General features: G+C 31.3%; 1 protein-coding gene across 1 annotated transcript; it reads left to right on the top strand.

Annotated features, from left to right (window-relative positions):
* Positions 1-3,921: 3,921 nt before the first annotated feature.
* Positions 3,922-12,794, top strand: LOC113385507. The gene is made up of 4 exons (XM_026623362.1): positions 3,922-4,168; positions 4,490-6,130; positions 10,690-10,881; positions 12,528-12,794. Exons 1-4 carry the CDS (start codon positions 4,094-4,096, stop codon positions 12,792-12,794), a joined length of 2,175 nt encoding a protein of 724 aa, XP_026479147.1. The 5' UTR covers positions 3,922-4,093.
* The last annotated feature ends 3,813 nt before the right edge of the window (positions 12,795-16,607 follow it).

Genomic DNA, 16,607 nt, shown 5'->3' with positions numbered 1-16,607 from the left:
AATTTGATCAGGAAGGAAAACCCGACTTATTTATATATATATTTTTTTATATATATTTGCAATTATTTAAAACAATTATTGATTATGTTTATTACTCGAAATTTTAATTACGGTGTGTGAAGTTCCAGCAATTTGCATTAAGGCACGATGCAATGCACCACTAATTTTCTTAGCTATAAACCTTGCGGAGCCCGAGATCTTTCCAACGAATGCAAAATCGTCGAAATCGGTTAGTGCGTTCTGGAGTTATATCGTCAGGGAGGAAAACCCGACTTATTTTTATATAATAGATAAATTTGAGAAACTTATACGGAATTAAATAGTTTATAAAAATTTCTGACGCTGTGCATCACTTATGCTTATTAAACTCCTGTAAGGAAAATTTTTGCATATCTTTACGTTTCAAAGGTTTCTTAACATTTTGGCATACCTCAGAAAAAATGGATGTTTTTGTTCAAAATTTCCAAAATATTTCAGAATATAAAGAAATCTTTTTTATCAAAATAGTCAATTTTTTCAAAATTTCAAATTTCTCAAAAATAATTTTTTTCAAAGCAAGTATTTTTAATCCTTTTTAAAAAAAATAATTTTTGGTACGGGAAATTCCAGCAATATGCCTTAAGGTACGATGCCATACACTATTAGTTTAGTCATGATGCATCACATCATTTATTCAACTTGTGAATTGAAACAGAAACCGGAAACTTGTTTCATGATTTTACCCTGCCTAGACAATATTCGTATTCGTACCCATTAGGGTTTGTCGGTTTACAAAAACCGGTTTTCTGACAAAAATTATGGAATTCGAAAACTGTTTTTTTAGTAGAAAAAGTCGGTTTTCACTGTATAAATGAGAAATGACAAATATATCCAAAGTTTCAAGCGTTTTGATTCTTGGAATCATATCGGTTGATTAGCATTTGGAATCTTATTAGTCTGCTATGGTTCCCAGAAAGGTTTTGTGTTATCTTTTTGTCTAATGTATATATTGATTTAGTTTTTATACCAGCGTGTATATTAATTTAAATCAGTGTGACTTCTTGAAGAAGAAACTTCCTCTACTCAAACTTCAAAAAAGAGTTTTTAGCCCTTGAAACCACAAATAAAAGAACAAAAACTTAGGATTATTATATCAAGCTTTAAAAGCAATTAAGTCTAGTTCGGTCGCAAGTAAGAGAGTATTTTCTGTTTTGGAAAATTTTGTGAGCAAACAAGGACACGTCTAAGTAACAAATCAATAGATGTTCTCAGTTTTTTGAAATCATATTTTAAAAAATAATTAGAATTTTTAAAATTAATTATAAGAATTGCTCGGAATAGAAAATACTCGGGGTTTTCTTTATGTTTTAAATTGTCTTTAAAACTACAATTGATATTAACAACTATGTATCAACATTTTTTATTTATTTTTTTTTAATTTTTATTCTGCAATCTATAAAAATAATTATATTTAGCAGAGAATGCTGACAAGTATTTACAACTGATTGTTTACAAATTAGTAGATACGCCCAGTGGTGTATCTACTATAGTCTTCTATATATATGAAAATAAGTCGGGTTTTCCTTCCTGACGAAATAACTCCAGAACGCACGAATCGATTTTGAGAATTTTGCATTTGTTCGAAAGGTCTCGGGCTCCGCAAGGTTTATAGCTAAAAAAATTAGTGGTGCATGGCATCGTGCCCTAATGCAAATTGCTGAAACTTCACGCACCGTAATTAAAAATTCGAGTGATAAAAATAATCAATAATTGTTTTAAATAATTTAAAATAGATTATCTTCTTCTTCTATATATATAAAAATAAGTTGGGTTTTCCTTCCTGACGGAATAACTCCAGAACGCACGAATCGATTTTGAGAATTTTGCATTCATTGGAAAGGTCTCGGGCTCCGCAAGGTTTATAGCTAAGAAAATTAGTGTTGCATGGCATCGTGCCTTAATGCAAATTGCTGGAACTTCACGCACCGTAATTAAAAATTCGAGTAATGACATTAGTGAGAATTATCAGAATTATGCTTGGTTAAGTCAACGAGCAATTCTTGCCGCAAAGAATAATGTACACGCACTGAATTTCACCATTCAATCAGAAATTGCTGGCGATTTGGTGACATACCAATGATTCCGACTGGTCTTCCGTTTGACTTCAAACGATTGCAATTTCCAGTGCGCCTTGCGTCCGCAATGACAATTAACAAGTCGCAAGGCCAATCGCTTAGTGTTTGCGGGATAAATTTCAACTAGATTATTTAGAAAATCTTTGTTTTTCACATGGGCAGTTAGACGTTGCCTATTCACGAGTTGAAAAACCATTTGCTTTGTTTGTGTTAACGTCAGACCAAAAAACGAAAAATATGGTTTACCAAAGAGCACTTCAATGAAACGGATAATTTGCGGATTCACTTTCATTTACTTAAAGAATTTCAACTTAAAACACTTCATTTATGTCATCGAAATTCATTACTGTTGTATAACAAAATCTAATTTTCTCTTTTCAAATATAAAACAAGCAAAAAAAAATTTCATCTTTCTCACGAAACCAACTGGTGGCGAAACGGAGTTCGTCGGGTTTGCTAGTTAATATATAAAAAAGAAAAAACTAAAGACAAATAAAGAGAAAATATTAAATCTTGAGGTATTTTCTTTTTGAGCCTGGTCGGCTGGCCTTCCTGGTATAAGTTGCATGCTAGTTGGTTTGGATGTGCGTCAATTATATTCTTATAATTACAGGCAAACATTGATATATGTTCTTGAATTGTAGGTATACCCGTGTCTTTGTGGAGAATCCATGTTGGCGTGTAGTGAGGAGCGTTTAATATTTGCCGCAGGAATTTGTTTTGTGCTCGTTGTATTATGTTTAAATTGCTCTTTTTAGCAGTACCCCAAAGTTGTAATCCGTAGGTCCACACGGGTTTGATCACAGCCTTATATATAAGTAATTTGTTGTAAGTTGATAATTCTGATTTTCTGTTTAGGAGCCAATAATATTTTTTGAAGATTAGATCTATTTGTTGTTTTTTGTTCTTTATGTGTACTTTCCAGTTGAGTTTCTTATCTAAGTGAATGCCGAGATACTTTATTGATTCTTTGGACGGAATAATTTCATTGTTGTAATGTATGTAATTTTTTGTTTGTTTTAATTAATAAATGTTTTTTATTTAAAAATGTATTTTTTTTCAATTATTCGAAAACTTTCCTTTCACTATGATAAAAACATATATCCACTATCATAAAATATAAATATATAATAACGAATGGTTATTTTTAAAGTTATTTAATCCAGATAAACTATTATTGTTTTATTCTACTAATTAAAATTAAAATAATTTTGTTTACTATTCATAAAATTGAACAATAAATTAATTCAGTCAAATTCTGCTTTAAATCACACTGAATTTGTGTATAAATTTTTGTTATTACAAAATATTCGAGCAAAAATTGATTTTCTATATGAAATTCGAAAACCGGTTAAAACCGGTTTTCTGAAATGTCGGTTTTTGTATAAACCCTAGTACCAATCTTAAAACCGGCCACAGACGTTTACTTATCTATGGACGTAACATGTGCAACTGAATGAATGCGTAACCAAGCGTATTTTCACAGTGCCAACAGACGGCTCAAGTTTAAGTATTTGCGCAAGCATATCATAAATGTCAACTGAGAAACGTCGAGACATAACCTAAAAATATATCTTTTTGATTAATTCATATATTTACAGCATCAGAAGAGAATTCAAAGCAAAGTGTTCAAAGGGCTAATTTAATAACTTTTCGATAACTTCATAAAATTGAACTCTTCTTTTATCTATGCTCTATGGCCATGACAGCTACATTTTAATTTCTGTGCATACTTCACACGTAAACAATTGTATGTCAGTGGCAATTGTCATTTGTCAGTTATGTTACAAAATATAACCTAGAAATATGTTTTTTGAGATTAGACAAAGATTTTGTTTTAATAAGTGCGTTTGACGTACTATAAGTGAACGATGTACGAATAACAATTAATGAAATACTTGTGGTTATAATAATATATTTCAAGAAGAGTTCAAGTTTTATGTTGTCGTTACCGGATTAAAAGATCATTTGCTCCAAAAATGTCTAAAAAACATCCGTCCACAAATTATACTTCATGTTTTAAAATTGATGGAGTTCCAATATTACCTCCTCTGGTGAGTTTTTTTTTATATTTATATTAGTTATGAAATTTTTATTGTCCTAATTGTATTGTTTTAAAGGTTTTGATAGTTATTTAATTCTATACAGATAACCGTAATAAGCAATATTTTTATAAAACTCTAATACAAAAGAATCCTAGTCAATTGCAATAATAGAGAAAAATGATGGTTGGCTTTTCAATTACTTTGCAGTGCTGTTCATCCTTATGAACACAAACTTAATTTTTCATTATCTTTGTGCAACGATTGTGCAAAACATAATGAATTTAATGTAGTTTGTGTTATTTTTAAAGTTTTTGCTTATACTTTTTTCAGTTGACCCCTGAAAAAAGAAAGGAAATGGCTTATTACAAACAACTAGCTTTAGCAGTTGAAGAAAGAATACGATTACTGAAGGAAAATAAATCAGAAACACCAAGTCACAGCAAGCAACAAATAGCTAATACAAATTTTTATCATTGTGGAGACTATAACTATGAATTAGTTTATGCTGAACCTTTATCTTCTAATACAACTACAGATCAAAATGTTTGCAATAAAAATAAGCAACTAGATTATACCTCTTCGTGTCCAAATCAAAGTACTTATGTAAAGGATAATTTGGAAGTTAAACATTTTACTTCAGTACCTGTCTTAGTCAGATCTAATTCCTATACACTTGATGAACCAAGTCCTCTGTTGCAAGCCCAACTAGAGAAACAAGGAATATTTGAAAATGGTAAAGGTAATAAATGGGTTACCAAAAATAATCATATGGGAGGATGTGGTGATAACATTGGACAGACCAAAATAGGTATTAAAAGAAAACTGCCGATGAAATATGCTGATAAAAAAAATTACAATGGGTATTCAATTGTGCCCAAAACTGCTTATGAATCTGATTTGAATACAGAATATGTATCTGATCAAAGCTCTACTGAATTTATATATTCATCTCAAACTAAACCCATGAATAGACAATCTGGCAGCATTTACAGTGTCTCCTCCAATTCTGGCTCTTCAAACCCTAGCGAAGAAACTAATGATTTAGAAACTACAATAGAAGCAAATACTATCGAAGCTGAAACATTAATGAGAGATGAATCATATCAAACATCCCATTGCAATGAATCTTATAACGGATCAGTTACAGAACAAAATTTATCTCAGAAAACTTCACGTCTAAGTGAAATTATAATACCCTTAGAAGCCCAGAAAAGCATTCAAAATCTAATAGAAACAATTCAAAATAATCACACAGCACAAATGCAGAAACTAATAGATCAGCAAAAAGTTGATCAAGAATTGTTAAAACAAGCTTTTGAAAAACACCAAGCAGTTCTTTTAAATGAAATACATAAATCGTATTCATTGCCTAAATTTTGTAATGCAAGTTCTGAAAATTCTGATCCTGAAATATCGCGTCTTCAAAATAGAGATAATAATGTTCATGGTTTTGAAGATAAATGTTCTGAAAATGGCAGTGATTTTATTAGGTCATCTGAGGTTATACTTTCTGAATCCAAGGATTTATTAAAATGTGCAAACTCTTCCATTGGTTCTCATGCGGAATCCCGATATCCAAGTGCAAAACTTTCCCAAGAATGTCTTTCTAGTATCACATCAAGTGTTGCACATAACTTGAACAGTAATGATTTACAAGAATTCACACCAAACTCCACTTTAGACGATTCTGAACAATATTGTACACCAATTGATACTCCAATTAAATCAAAATTAGATGATTATAAAAAATCAGTGCAATGCTTTGAAGATTTGAAAATTGAAGACATAAATGAAGAAACTGGTGATTATGGTAAAAAGTTGGATTGTGATCTTCAAGACGGTTCTAGTCAAACAAATATTTCTGTGGAAACTTGCAACAGAACAATTTCCTATTGTACTAGTTTGCATCGAGTGAAAGGTGAAGTGTTCCATGAAGTAAAACAGGAACAGTTTGTTGATCCAGAAATGGAGGTAAGTTTTAGTAATCAAAATTGGTTGTGTATAGCATTTTATTAATGCATATTATTTAAACATTGTTATACAACTATTACTTGAATTAATGAACAAATTATAATTTGAAATTCACATGCTGAACAATAGACCAATGTTTTTTAAAAATATATTCCAGTTAATTACTGAAAATTTCAAAACTAATGCATAAGGATGCTTGTTTAAAACATGTTACAAAGGGTTTGGTCTTGTTTTCAGATAGATTTAACCCTACCCTGGTATTTAAATTTTCGTGCCATTTTATAGCTTTTTTATAAAAAATCCGATATACAAATTTTCACCTTCCTAGCTTATCATTTGGCCAAGATATCATTGAAAATATGCGAAAGAGGCCTCTTTCCAAATGTACATTTATATTTTGAATATTTAATATGTTTGTATGCGTAAAATAAATATATTAACTTCCCGTAGGGTAGTTATAATAATGGGCTAAAAATCGAAAATGAAAATTTTCCGACGTTTTGAGGGTTTCTGAACATTTTGGCATACCTCAGAAAAAATGGATATGTATGTGTTAGGCTTGCACCAAATATTCGGTTAATATTCGGTATTCGGCATATTTGGCACCTTTTTTAATATTCGGCCGAATACCGAATAGTTAAAATAAAAGGCACCGCCGCCGCTCAGCGACAGTCGTGTTGGTGTCTTTTCTTTTATGCGAAAAAAAGCAATGGATCTGTATTTAGTATATATAATATGATATATAATAATATAAATGAATTAGTAATTGTTTATATAATAATTTAAACTTTATCGATTTTTGACATTATAAATGATTACGCGAACAACTTTTTTCTGAATATTCACAAGGTACTTTATTGTTACATGTTTATATTATTTAATGTGAATCATTCAAGCGTTTAACGCATGTGCTGTATCTATACAATAATGTCATTCATTATATTAAATCTAAAAATTTCCAAATAAAGAGCTATTAGTGAGAATAGTTGCCGAATATTCGGTATTCGGTCTTTGGAGCATGTCGAATATTCGGTATTCGGCATTTTGCCGAATATACTATTCGTTGCAAGCCTAGTGTGTGTATGTGTGTGTTTCGGGCGCACAGATCAACAGATTTGAATGGTTCAAAAAATATTCGATTCCTATTAATAGGGAGATGTGCTGATTAGTTTTTGGCAAAGGCAGGTTGAGCCATTACGGAGATAAAGAGCAAAGTGTGCAGAAAATAGAAGTCGAGTTTTTGAGAGGACGGAGCATCCGATTTAAATGATTTAAAAAACATTCAATTAGTAATGCTTGGGAGCAACGGTTATCAGTTTTTGGCAAAGGCAGGTCCAGCCATTTCGAAACTATAGAGCTATATATACAAAAAATTGCAGTTTTTGAGAGGAATAAGCATCCGAATTGAATGATTCAAAAAAATTCTGCTTGTGTTTACAAAACAATTGCTTTTGGAGTTTTTTTTGTATATTGAAACTAATTTAGATTTCAATTTTAATTCTAACTGAAGGTTTAAAGCTCACTTATATACTTTAAATAAACAACTTTAACTTTGTAATTCAGTTTATATAATTCTTATAAATAAATATTAGACAAATGTTACAGTATTTATAATAATCTATTTAAAAACATTTAATATTTCTCGAACATTTCGTTACGGTATGGGAAGTTCCAGCAATTTGCCTCAAGGCACGATGCCATACACAACTAGTTCATTTTTATTTAGGAATGCTTGCATGATCATATTGCGCATATTTTCAGTTATATCTCTGCCAAATGATGAGCCAGGTAGTTGAAAATTTGTATATCGGATTTTTTCGAAAAGAGCTATAAAATGACATCAAAATCATTTTAATATCAGGGTGGGGCCAATTCTGTATGGAAAAACCATACAGGAGTTTAGACCAAACCCTTTATAATGTCATTGAATGAATATTTGTGGTTTTTATTCGAAATTGTTGTTATTTTTAACTTCCCGTAGGGTAAGTTATTGTAATGGGCCGAAAATCGGAATTGAAAATTTTTACATTTCTCGACGTTTTGAAGGTTTCTGAACGTTTTGGCATACCTCAGAAAAAATGGATGTGTGTGTGTGTGTGTGTGTGTGTGTGTGTGTGTGTGTATGTATGTGTGGATACAAATTTCCAGTCACGTTTTAGGGCGCACGGATCAACCGATTTGAATGGTTCAAAAAACATTCGATTCCTATTGATAGGGAAAAGAGCTGATTAGTTTTTGGCAAAGGCAGGTCCAGCCGTTTCGGAGATACGGAGCAAAGAGTGCAGAAAGTAGAAATCGAATTTTTGAGAGAACGGAGTATCCGATTTGAATGATCTAAAAAACATTCAATTAGTAATGATTGGGAGAAGGGGTTATTAGTTTTTCGCAAAGGCAGGCCCAGCCATTTCGGAGATACAGAGCTAAATGTACAAAAAATGGCAGTTTTTGAGAGAACTAAGCGTCCGATTCAATTGATTCAAAGAACTTTCTGCTTGTCTTAACAAAATAATTGATTTTGGAAAAAAAATTTTGTCCCATTTTTTTTTTTTTTTTTTTTTTTTTTTTTTTTTTTTTTTTTAATTTTTTGTATATCGAAAATAATTCAGATTTTATTTTTAATTCTGACTATAGTTCTAATATACTTTAAACAATTAATTTCAACTCTGCAATTCAGTTTATATAATTCTTATAAATATTAGACAATGTTACAATATTTATAATAATCTATTTGAAAACATTCAATATTCCTCGAACATTTCGTTACGGTACGGGAAGTTCCAGCAATTTGCCTTAAGGCACGATGCCACCCACCCCACTAGTTAGTGTATATGCATCGTACATTTATTTAGAATCTTAGATATAGATTATGAATTAACAGATATTAGTCAATCGAGTTGATTTATAAAATTAATGGTCTAGTGAACGCAGCTTTGATATAGCATAAAGAACATTTTATGATGCCAAATGTCTCGGTTTCATTAAATACTGTGTGTCACAAGCAGGGCCGGATTTAGAATTTTGGCGCCCTGGGGCACTGACAAAAATGGCGCCCCATCCCTGAAATTGTACTTAAATTGTTTTTATATATTATTCCTGTACCAAAAATTAAAATTAAAATAAAAAAAAATTGAAAACTGAAAAATTAAAAAATTTTGAGTTTTTTTGTATTTTGAAATATTGAACTTTTTTAAAAACAATCGCTCATTTTGCCAATATATGTCAATTTTTTTAACGATATTGGACGCTCCGTTTCTCAAAGACGGAATTACCGTTTTTGGCATTTTGGCCTGTATCTTCAAAACAGTTGGACCTGCCTTGGCCAATAACTAATCAGCACGTCTCCTTATCAATAGAAATCGAATCATTCGAATCGGTTGATCCGTGTTCTCGAAATCGACTTGAATAATTAAAAAATATTAGATTTGTATTGATGGGGAGACATGCTGATTAGTTTTTGGCACAAACAGAACCAGCGGTTTCGGAAATTGGAAATTGAGCTACGCAGTGCGATTGCTTTGAAAAAAGTTCATAATTTTCAAAAAATTTCAATATACATATAAAAAAAAGTTTTTAAAAGGGCTTTTTTTCATTTTTCTAAAAATTTTAAAGCTCTTTATACAATGTAATTTTCAGTACGAGAAATTCCAGTTATTTGCAATAATTAATGGAACAATGCCATGAGTCATTAGCTTAAATTTTTTTCGGCGCTATAAGCTTGGAAGTGCATAAATTTGTCGTCCTAAGTGGGCTGGAAATTTGAAGAACATATTTTTCTTAAACCTTCAGCTCGTTTACGAAACTTTATATTATCCAAATTGCCAAATTGCCAAATTTGATAATAACTTATTAACCAATTTGATAATTTACGTTCGGAGAGGGAGGCAAAGCAAAATAATAAATTTTAATAATTGGCTGTTTGAACCCAAATTTTGCATTGCAATCGTATTATGTTTTGTTAATTATATTTCTTGAATGTTATTAAAAAATTAGTATAGCATTTTTTTTCTCCTTATCAAAATTTTGCCCCCCCCCCCCGAAAAACTGCCACCCCAGGCAGTAGCCACGACTGCCCCTATTGTAAATCCAGCACTGGTCACAAGTATTTCAAATTTTTGTGTTTTGTAGGAAACCAAGCCAAGATATCATGTTTACAAATAGAATTTCTATGCAAAGAATAATATTGCACTAAATATATTATGAGTAGTATTTATATATTTAGTAAATACATTTAGTACAAGCATATTATTTGTATAGCTCATATTAAATCTACATGATTCTTTACCTAAATATCAGAATTGGTTTCATATTTTATATTTGGTCTATAATTATTAAAAAATATTGTGCAATCAATCCATGAAGGACGATATACTCCCCACCCTCTTTCACACCGATAGATATAAGTAAGTGTTAACATTTTTGTTAAATAGGAATTTAGAAATGTATATGAACAGATTGCTCCGTTAGAAAGATCGTGTTGTCTTGTTATGTATAGAACATATTTTGGAAATGAATGTAAATTTGGTCGTTTGTGTTATGATGTGTCTGTGTTATATTGTTAGAGGAAGGACCGCGCCTCGACGGTGATTTGTGCGGCCGCCCGTTCGTTCCTCGTCCGCCGCCTGCTGAGGACGCAGAAAGTTTGTTCGATAAAACGCGCCATCAGGGAGACGCTGCTCTGCGCCTTGAAATTGCACGGCGAAGGCGGAATCAAGACAACCGATGCCGATTTGCATCGCAGGCTCATTCAACAGGTCAGTCGACTGTTGCTAATTAATTAATTTCAACAACAATTCAAAACTTAAACTTAAATCAATGATATATTCGGCACGTTGTATCAGTTTGCTTTCAAATATTCAAAATCGCCGTACTCGTTTTCGGGAAAGCATTCAAAATTTGCGTTCACATACAACATATACATTACTTCCAAACGATTCAAAATAAATTAGAATATAAACTTTAAAAAAATTACAGAATATGTGATAATACAGCATTCTCTTCTCAAAATTCACTATTATTTATATTCAAAGTATTTTTTAACCTTCATTATTTTATAATCTTTTTTTTCTAAAAACGGTAATATGACCAAATAATAATTCATAAAGCAATATTTTCATAGAAACAAAAATATAAAAAATGATATACTACACATAATTTGATTTGATATTACACTTTTCTGTGCAGTGATAAGAAAACTGTCACGACCTTAATACTTCCAATGCTCACACAGTCATAGCAAACGAATTGCATAAACATATGTTTTCGTCAGAATGCGGCACCGAGTTGCTAGTAGATTGCTTTTAAATTAGTGCCGAATGGTGAGGGTTTAAAATGAAAATGTTTTAATCATAAAAAAAATTAACACTTTTGGGACGGCACCGATTTCAAAACAATCCACTTTACCGGCTGTAAACTTGATTTCATTGTGTATGTTATGCAATTTGTTTGATAAAAATTTGTGGTCATTGAAGGACATACATTTATAATATTAATTTATTTTTGATCTGTCAGAACAGACAATACAATCCCTTTTTCTTTCACTCGCATTTAGAATATGCCACTGATTAGTCAATATATTTGGTTATTTTTTTGTTGCCATAATGGTTTATTTTTTCTATTATATTGTCTAATAATTCATTTGTAAAATATAAAGCAAATAACCTATTGGATCTTATATTGCTTGGTATTTGTAGTCGGGGTGTTTGTTGATGTATGTCAAACTCGATTATTGAAGGAGAATCGGCACATTCGCTAATGTCTTTCCGCTCTTCATTTATTTTATCGAACTTCTTTTTCTTTTTGTTGGTTGGATAATATCATCATCACATTCATCACTATCATCGGTGCGAATAGTAATTTCGTAAAATTTGTCTGTAAGAATGTCTATTTGAAACCCATCTTCGCTACTGCTTAATTCACAAAATTTACCAGTCGTTTTGCCATATTTAAAAGCGCTCGGTCGTTTTAAATATTAAAAAAAAGACCATATAGCAAAGAAAAAGGCTAAAAATACTACTAAAATAACTTAAAATTATTTTCAAAATACAACACTGTTTATCACTGCTATATGTAATTTATTCAACTTTTCGATGCAAAATGAGTCATTGTTTATAAAATAGCCTGTGCCTCACAGAGTATGTTTGTCCACTGAGGTGGACAGCCCTCCCTAAAGTGTTAATGTTTCGTTTCATGGCCAACGCCCGTAGCATAATATACTACATGTGCATGTCCTTGTTCTTAGATTTATTTGTTACGAGTACGGTAGTAAATAATTGGATTAAATCAAGTATACAAATCGGAAAAACGATACAACAACAACTAGCAAGCAAGTAAAACGTCATTCACATCAAGGATCCTTAAATCTGTATAACAATTCAAAATTTGATTTTGGTACTTTCAGTTAAATTCGGCATGCCACGAGCTGCACGACATCTTCTTCAAGACCACCGTAGCCGAACGAATGCGTATGATTTCCTGCGATAGGGACATCATGACTGGTTCCTACCGTCACCACCGGGCCGGGAGCACCATGTCGAATAACAGTGCCGACAATCGTCACAGGAACTATTCCCTGGATTGTCGGCAGCACTCGAGACACACCAGCTCCAGGTCGCTGGATAAGCATAGTGAGGCCAATTATGGTGAGATAATAGAATGTGATATTTGAGATAATACGAATGATCTTATTTGTCGTTAACCAGCGATATTAGTATAATATTCATTACTTACAATAATCTTACGAATTCTACGAACGTATAGCATCAGTGCATACGATATAAATTTATTATTAGTATTTATTAAATTCCCGTAGGGTAAGTTATTGTAATGGGCCGAAAATCGAAATTGAAAATTTTTACATTTCTCAACGTTTTGAAGGTTTCTGAACATTTTGGCATACCTCAGAAAAAATGGATGTGTGTGTGTATGTATGTATGGATACAATTTTTCGTCCACGTTTTCGGGCGCACGGATCAACCGATTTGAATGGTTGAAAAAACATTCGATTTCTATTGATAGGGAGATGTGCTGAGTAGTTTTTGGCAAAGGCAGGTCTAGCCGTTACGGAGATACGGAGCAAAGAATGCAGAAAATAGAAATCGAGTTTTTGAGTGAACGGATCATTCGATTTGAATGATCTAAAAAACATTCAATTAGTAATGATTGGGAGAAGTGATTATTAGTTTTTCACAATGACAGGCTCAGCCATTTCGAAGATCCAGAGCTAAATCTGCAAAAAATTGCAGTTTTTGAGAGAACTAAGCGTCCAATTTAAATGATTCAAAGAACTTTCAGCTTGTTTCAACAAAATAATTGATTTTGGAAAAAAAAATTGTATCATTTTTTTTGTTTTTTTAGTTTTTTTTGTATCGAAAATAATTCAGATTTTAATCCTGACTAAAGTTCTAATATACTTTCATCAAATAATTTTAACTTTAAAATTTTTTAAATATTTGACAATGTTACAATATTTATAATAATCTATTTGAAAACATTCAGTATTCCTCGAACATTTCGTTACGGTACGGGAAGTTTCAGCAATTTGCCTTAAGGCACGATGCCATACACCCCACTAGTTAATTTTATGAATGTCATTTGGTAGTTTAGAAACTAAAAATCTATATCGTTAAAACTGTATCAATACAAACCTTAAGTGGTTAGGGGTATTCAGAGACACAAAAAATGAGAATTTTCAGTATTTTTTTGTTATTAAACGATGTTTTTTACAATAATAGTAATACGACATTATCATATAATATTTTGACATGAAATAACAAAAATTTCAGAAAAAAAAATATTTCCAGAGTTATAGCTATTTTTGTTGACCCAGTTTAAAAAACAGTTCTGGCGGTGACAGTCATAACTCCTTGGAGATTTATCTAAAATCAATCGAATAAGTAAAAATAGTATTATAAATAGATAATCCTGAGCCTGATCGAAGCTTTTCTTATTTTTTCAAAAATTAAGATGGTGGCATCAGATGAAAAAAAATTGATTTTTCGAAAAAAATCAACAGTTAATTGGTCTTAAAAAGTTTAATTTTTTAAAAAAAATAAAAATCCTTCGATCAGGCCCGAGTTTGTTATGTATTCTAAAGCTGTATAAATTTAATTAAAATTTACATAAGCGGTTTTTGAGTTACAGTTGTCACCAGTTCAAAAAAATAGTTTTGAGAAAAACGCGTTTAAATTTTCACATTGGATTTACGTACAGAAATACGAATTATTGAATTACTTAAACCGAGTCATCTAATTCTGGGCCATTTAATAGTCATCGTGGAAGTTTCCAAAATTTCTATTTGCTGTTGCCTACGAAACATTTTCGTTGGCGCGCTGATCTGCCACTTTCACACGTGCAGCATCCAATTTTTCACCAAAAGGAAATATACCCACAATTAGGTCATATAATCAATAATAATGATTATGTATATGTATATATCACGGTTTTTGGGCATATTTTTCACACTAGTTGGTTGAAGCTCTCAATTTTTTTCTGATTATGGATTCAATCTTGAACTACACATCTTGTAAGTAAATTATCATTGCTGAGATCATCGTAAATCGGTTTAGTAGCTTTTAAAACATCAGAAGGTAAGGGAGAATATTCTTGAGTATAAGTATCAAGCATTCCACTTGCTTCGGCGTGTTGGTAAGAGCCTAATAACCCAAAAAGTAATCATCGGATAAACTTGAAATTTTCAAAGAATATTTTCAAGATATTACACTTAACGAAAATGCTAAAAAATAAATATTGATTTTTCAAATATTCCAAGTACCCTTAACCCCTCAAACTAGTTGTAAGTGTCATTTTTCCTTAAGGCAAGTTGCATGAACTTCCAGACATAATTGCGAGTGATTTATAAGTATACCGAGTTGGTGTAGAGCCCATAATGTGAAAAACTATTGCAGATCATTTAATTTTGTACAATTTTTTTATTACACACAGTGCCATGGAGTATTTTTTAAAAGCGCAGACGCTTAATTCAAACTTCAAAATAACAGCCATGCTGATCATATAAAAAAACAACGCGATTAGCTAAAGATTTGATAAAGTTTTATCGAATGCTTTTTAAATTTTTGAAATCGGTTTAGCCATTTTTGAAGAGATGTCGAGATATCTTTACATTTCAAGACTTCTGAACATTTTGGCATGCCTTAAACAAATTTGATGTCGGTGTGTGTTGCTTATGTATGTACGTATATAATTTCTCGCCGTCGTTTTCGACAGCACGATTAAACCGATTTCAATGATTAAAAAAACATTTTACTTTTATGGACAAAATCAAAAATTGGTTACAATTTGGGAAGGCAGGTCGAGCAGTGTCGGAGATACAGAAAAAAAGTTTTTAAAAAAATGACATTTTGCTTAGCTATCAAAAATGATCATTAAACATATGCACACCCAGTGGCGTACCTAGAACTTTTGCCGCTCGGGGCGATCTCCAGATTGCCGCCCTTTCAATTATAAGTCAGTCAAATAGTTAGTTTTCATAAATTAATACAAATAAACTAGTGGTGCATGGCATCGTGCCTTAAGGTAAATTGCTGGCACTTTCCGTACCGAAACATAAAATTTTTAAAAAAGATTTAAATTTTTTTTTTATATTTTGAAATTTGTTGAAAAGTTGTAACTTTTTTTTCAAATCAATTGCGCTGCGCAGCTGTTTTAGAGACGAAATATCGAAGCGCGTAAGCGTCACGTTGCAGTCTAACGGATACACATTGATACGAAACCCATAGAAATGTAAATTTGTTCTTATTATTAAAATCTCTAGAAAATATCAGATAATTTAACGTGAATATGTCTAATGATTATTTTGGACCGCCAAATGTCATTTTTTTACTTTTTCTTATTGAATCTCTGTAACCGCTAGACCTGTCATTCCAAAAACAGTTCTTCGTTTAGTCAATACAAATAAAATGTTTTTTGAATTATTTAAATCGGACGCTTTGTTCTCTCAAGAACTAAATTACAATTTTTGGCTTTTTTGTCCCGTATCTTTGAAACGGCTGGACCTGCCTTTGCCAAAAACTAATCAGCACGTCTTTCAGTACGAATCGAATGTTTTGTTCAAATAGGATGCCAAAATTCAGAAACCTCTGAAACGTATAGATATATAAAAATTTTCACTTTCGATTTTTTTGCGATTACTATATATAATTTACTCTACCGAAGTTAATAAATTATTAAGTTATTTAATCAATATTAATTAATACACAGAGTGATTTTTTTAGACATATTTATATGCACTCGTTAACATATTTATATAATGCCCTAAGGCTTTGCAGACCTAGCAGATCGCCTTTCGCCAGCCCTGATTTTCAAAAGAAAAATTGATGATTTAAAAAAATATTAATATATCACTTCAAAGTAATCATATAAACTTTTCAAAAGAAATGACATTTATAAGCTGGTATAAAAAAAAAATAGGAAAAATAGCTGAACAAAATCGTAAAGATACAATAAAATAAAATTATTATCC

Source organism: Ctenocephalides felis, unplaced genomic scaffold (genome assembly GCF_003426905.1).
Source record: "Ctenocephalides felis isolate EL2017-DRISC unplaced genomic scaffold, ASM342690v1 CF-g0.4_SCAFFOLD_03571, whole genome shotgun sequence".
NCBI lineage: Eukaryota > Metazoa > Arthropoda > Insecta > Siphonaptera > Pulicidae > Ctenocephalides > Ctenocephalides felis.
Note: the sequence above shows the minus strand (reverse complement) of the source record. Positions and strands in the feature narration are given on the sequence as shown.

Coding starts and splice junctions, on each gene's coding strand:
- LOC113385507 (XM_026623362.1), top strand. CDS start 4,094: ATGTCTAAAAAACATCCGTCCACAAATTATACTTCATGTTTTAAAATT. Junction 4,169..4,489: donor TTCCAATATTACCTCCTCTG/GTGAGTTTTTTT, acceptor TACTTTTTTCAG/TTGACCCCTGAAAAAAGAAA. Junction 6,131..10,689: donor TTGTTGATCCAGAAATGGAG/GTAAGTTTTAGT, acceptor TTATATTGTTAG/AGGAAGGACCGCGCCTCGAC.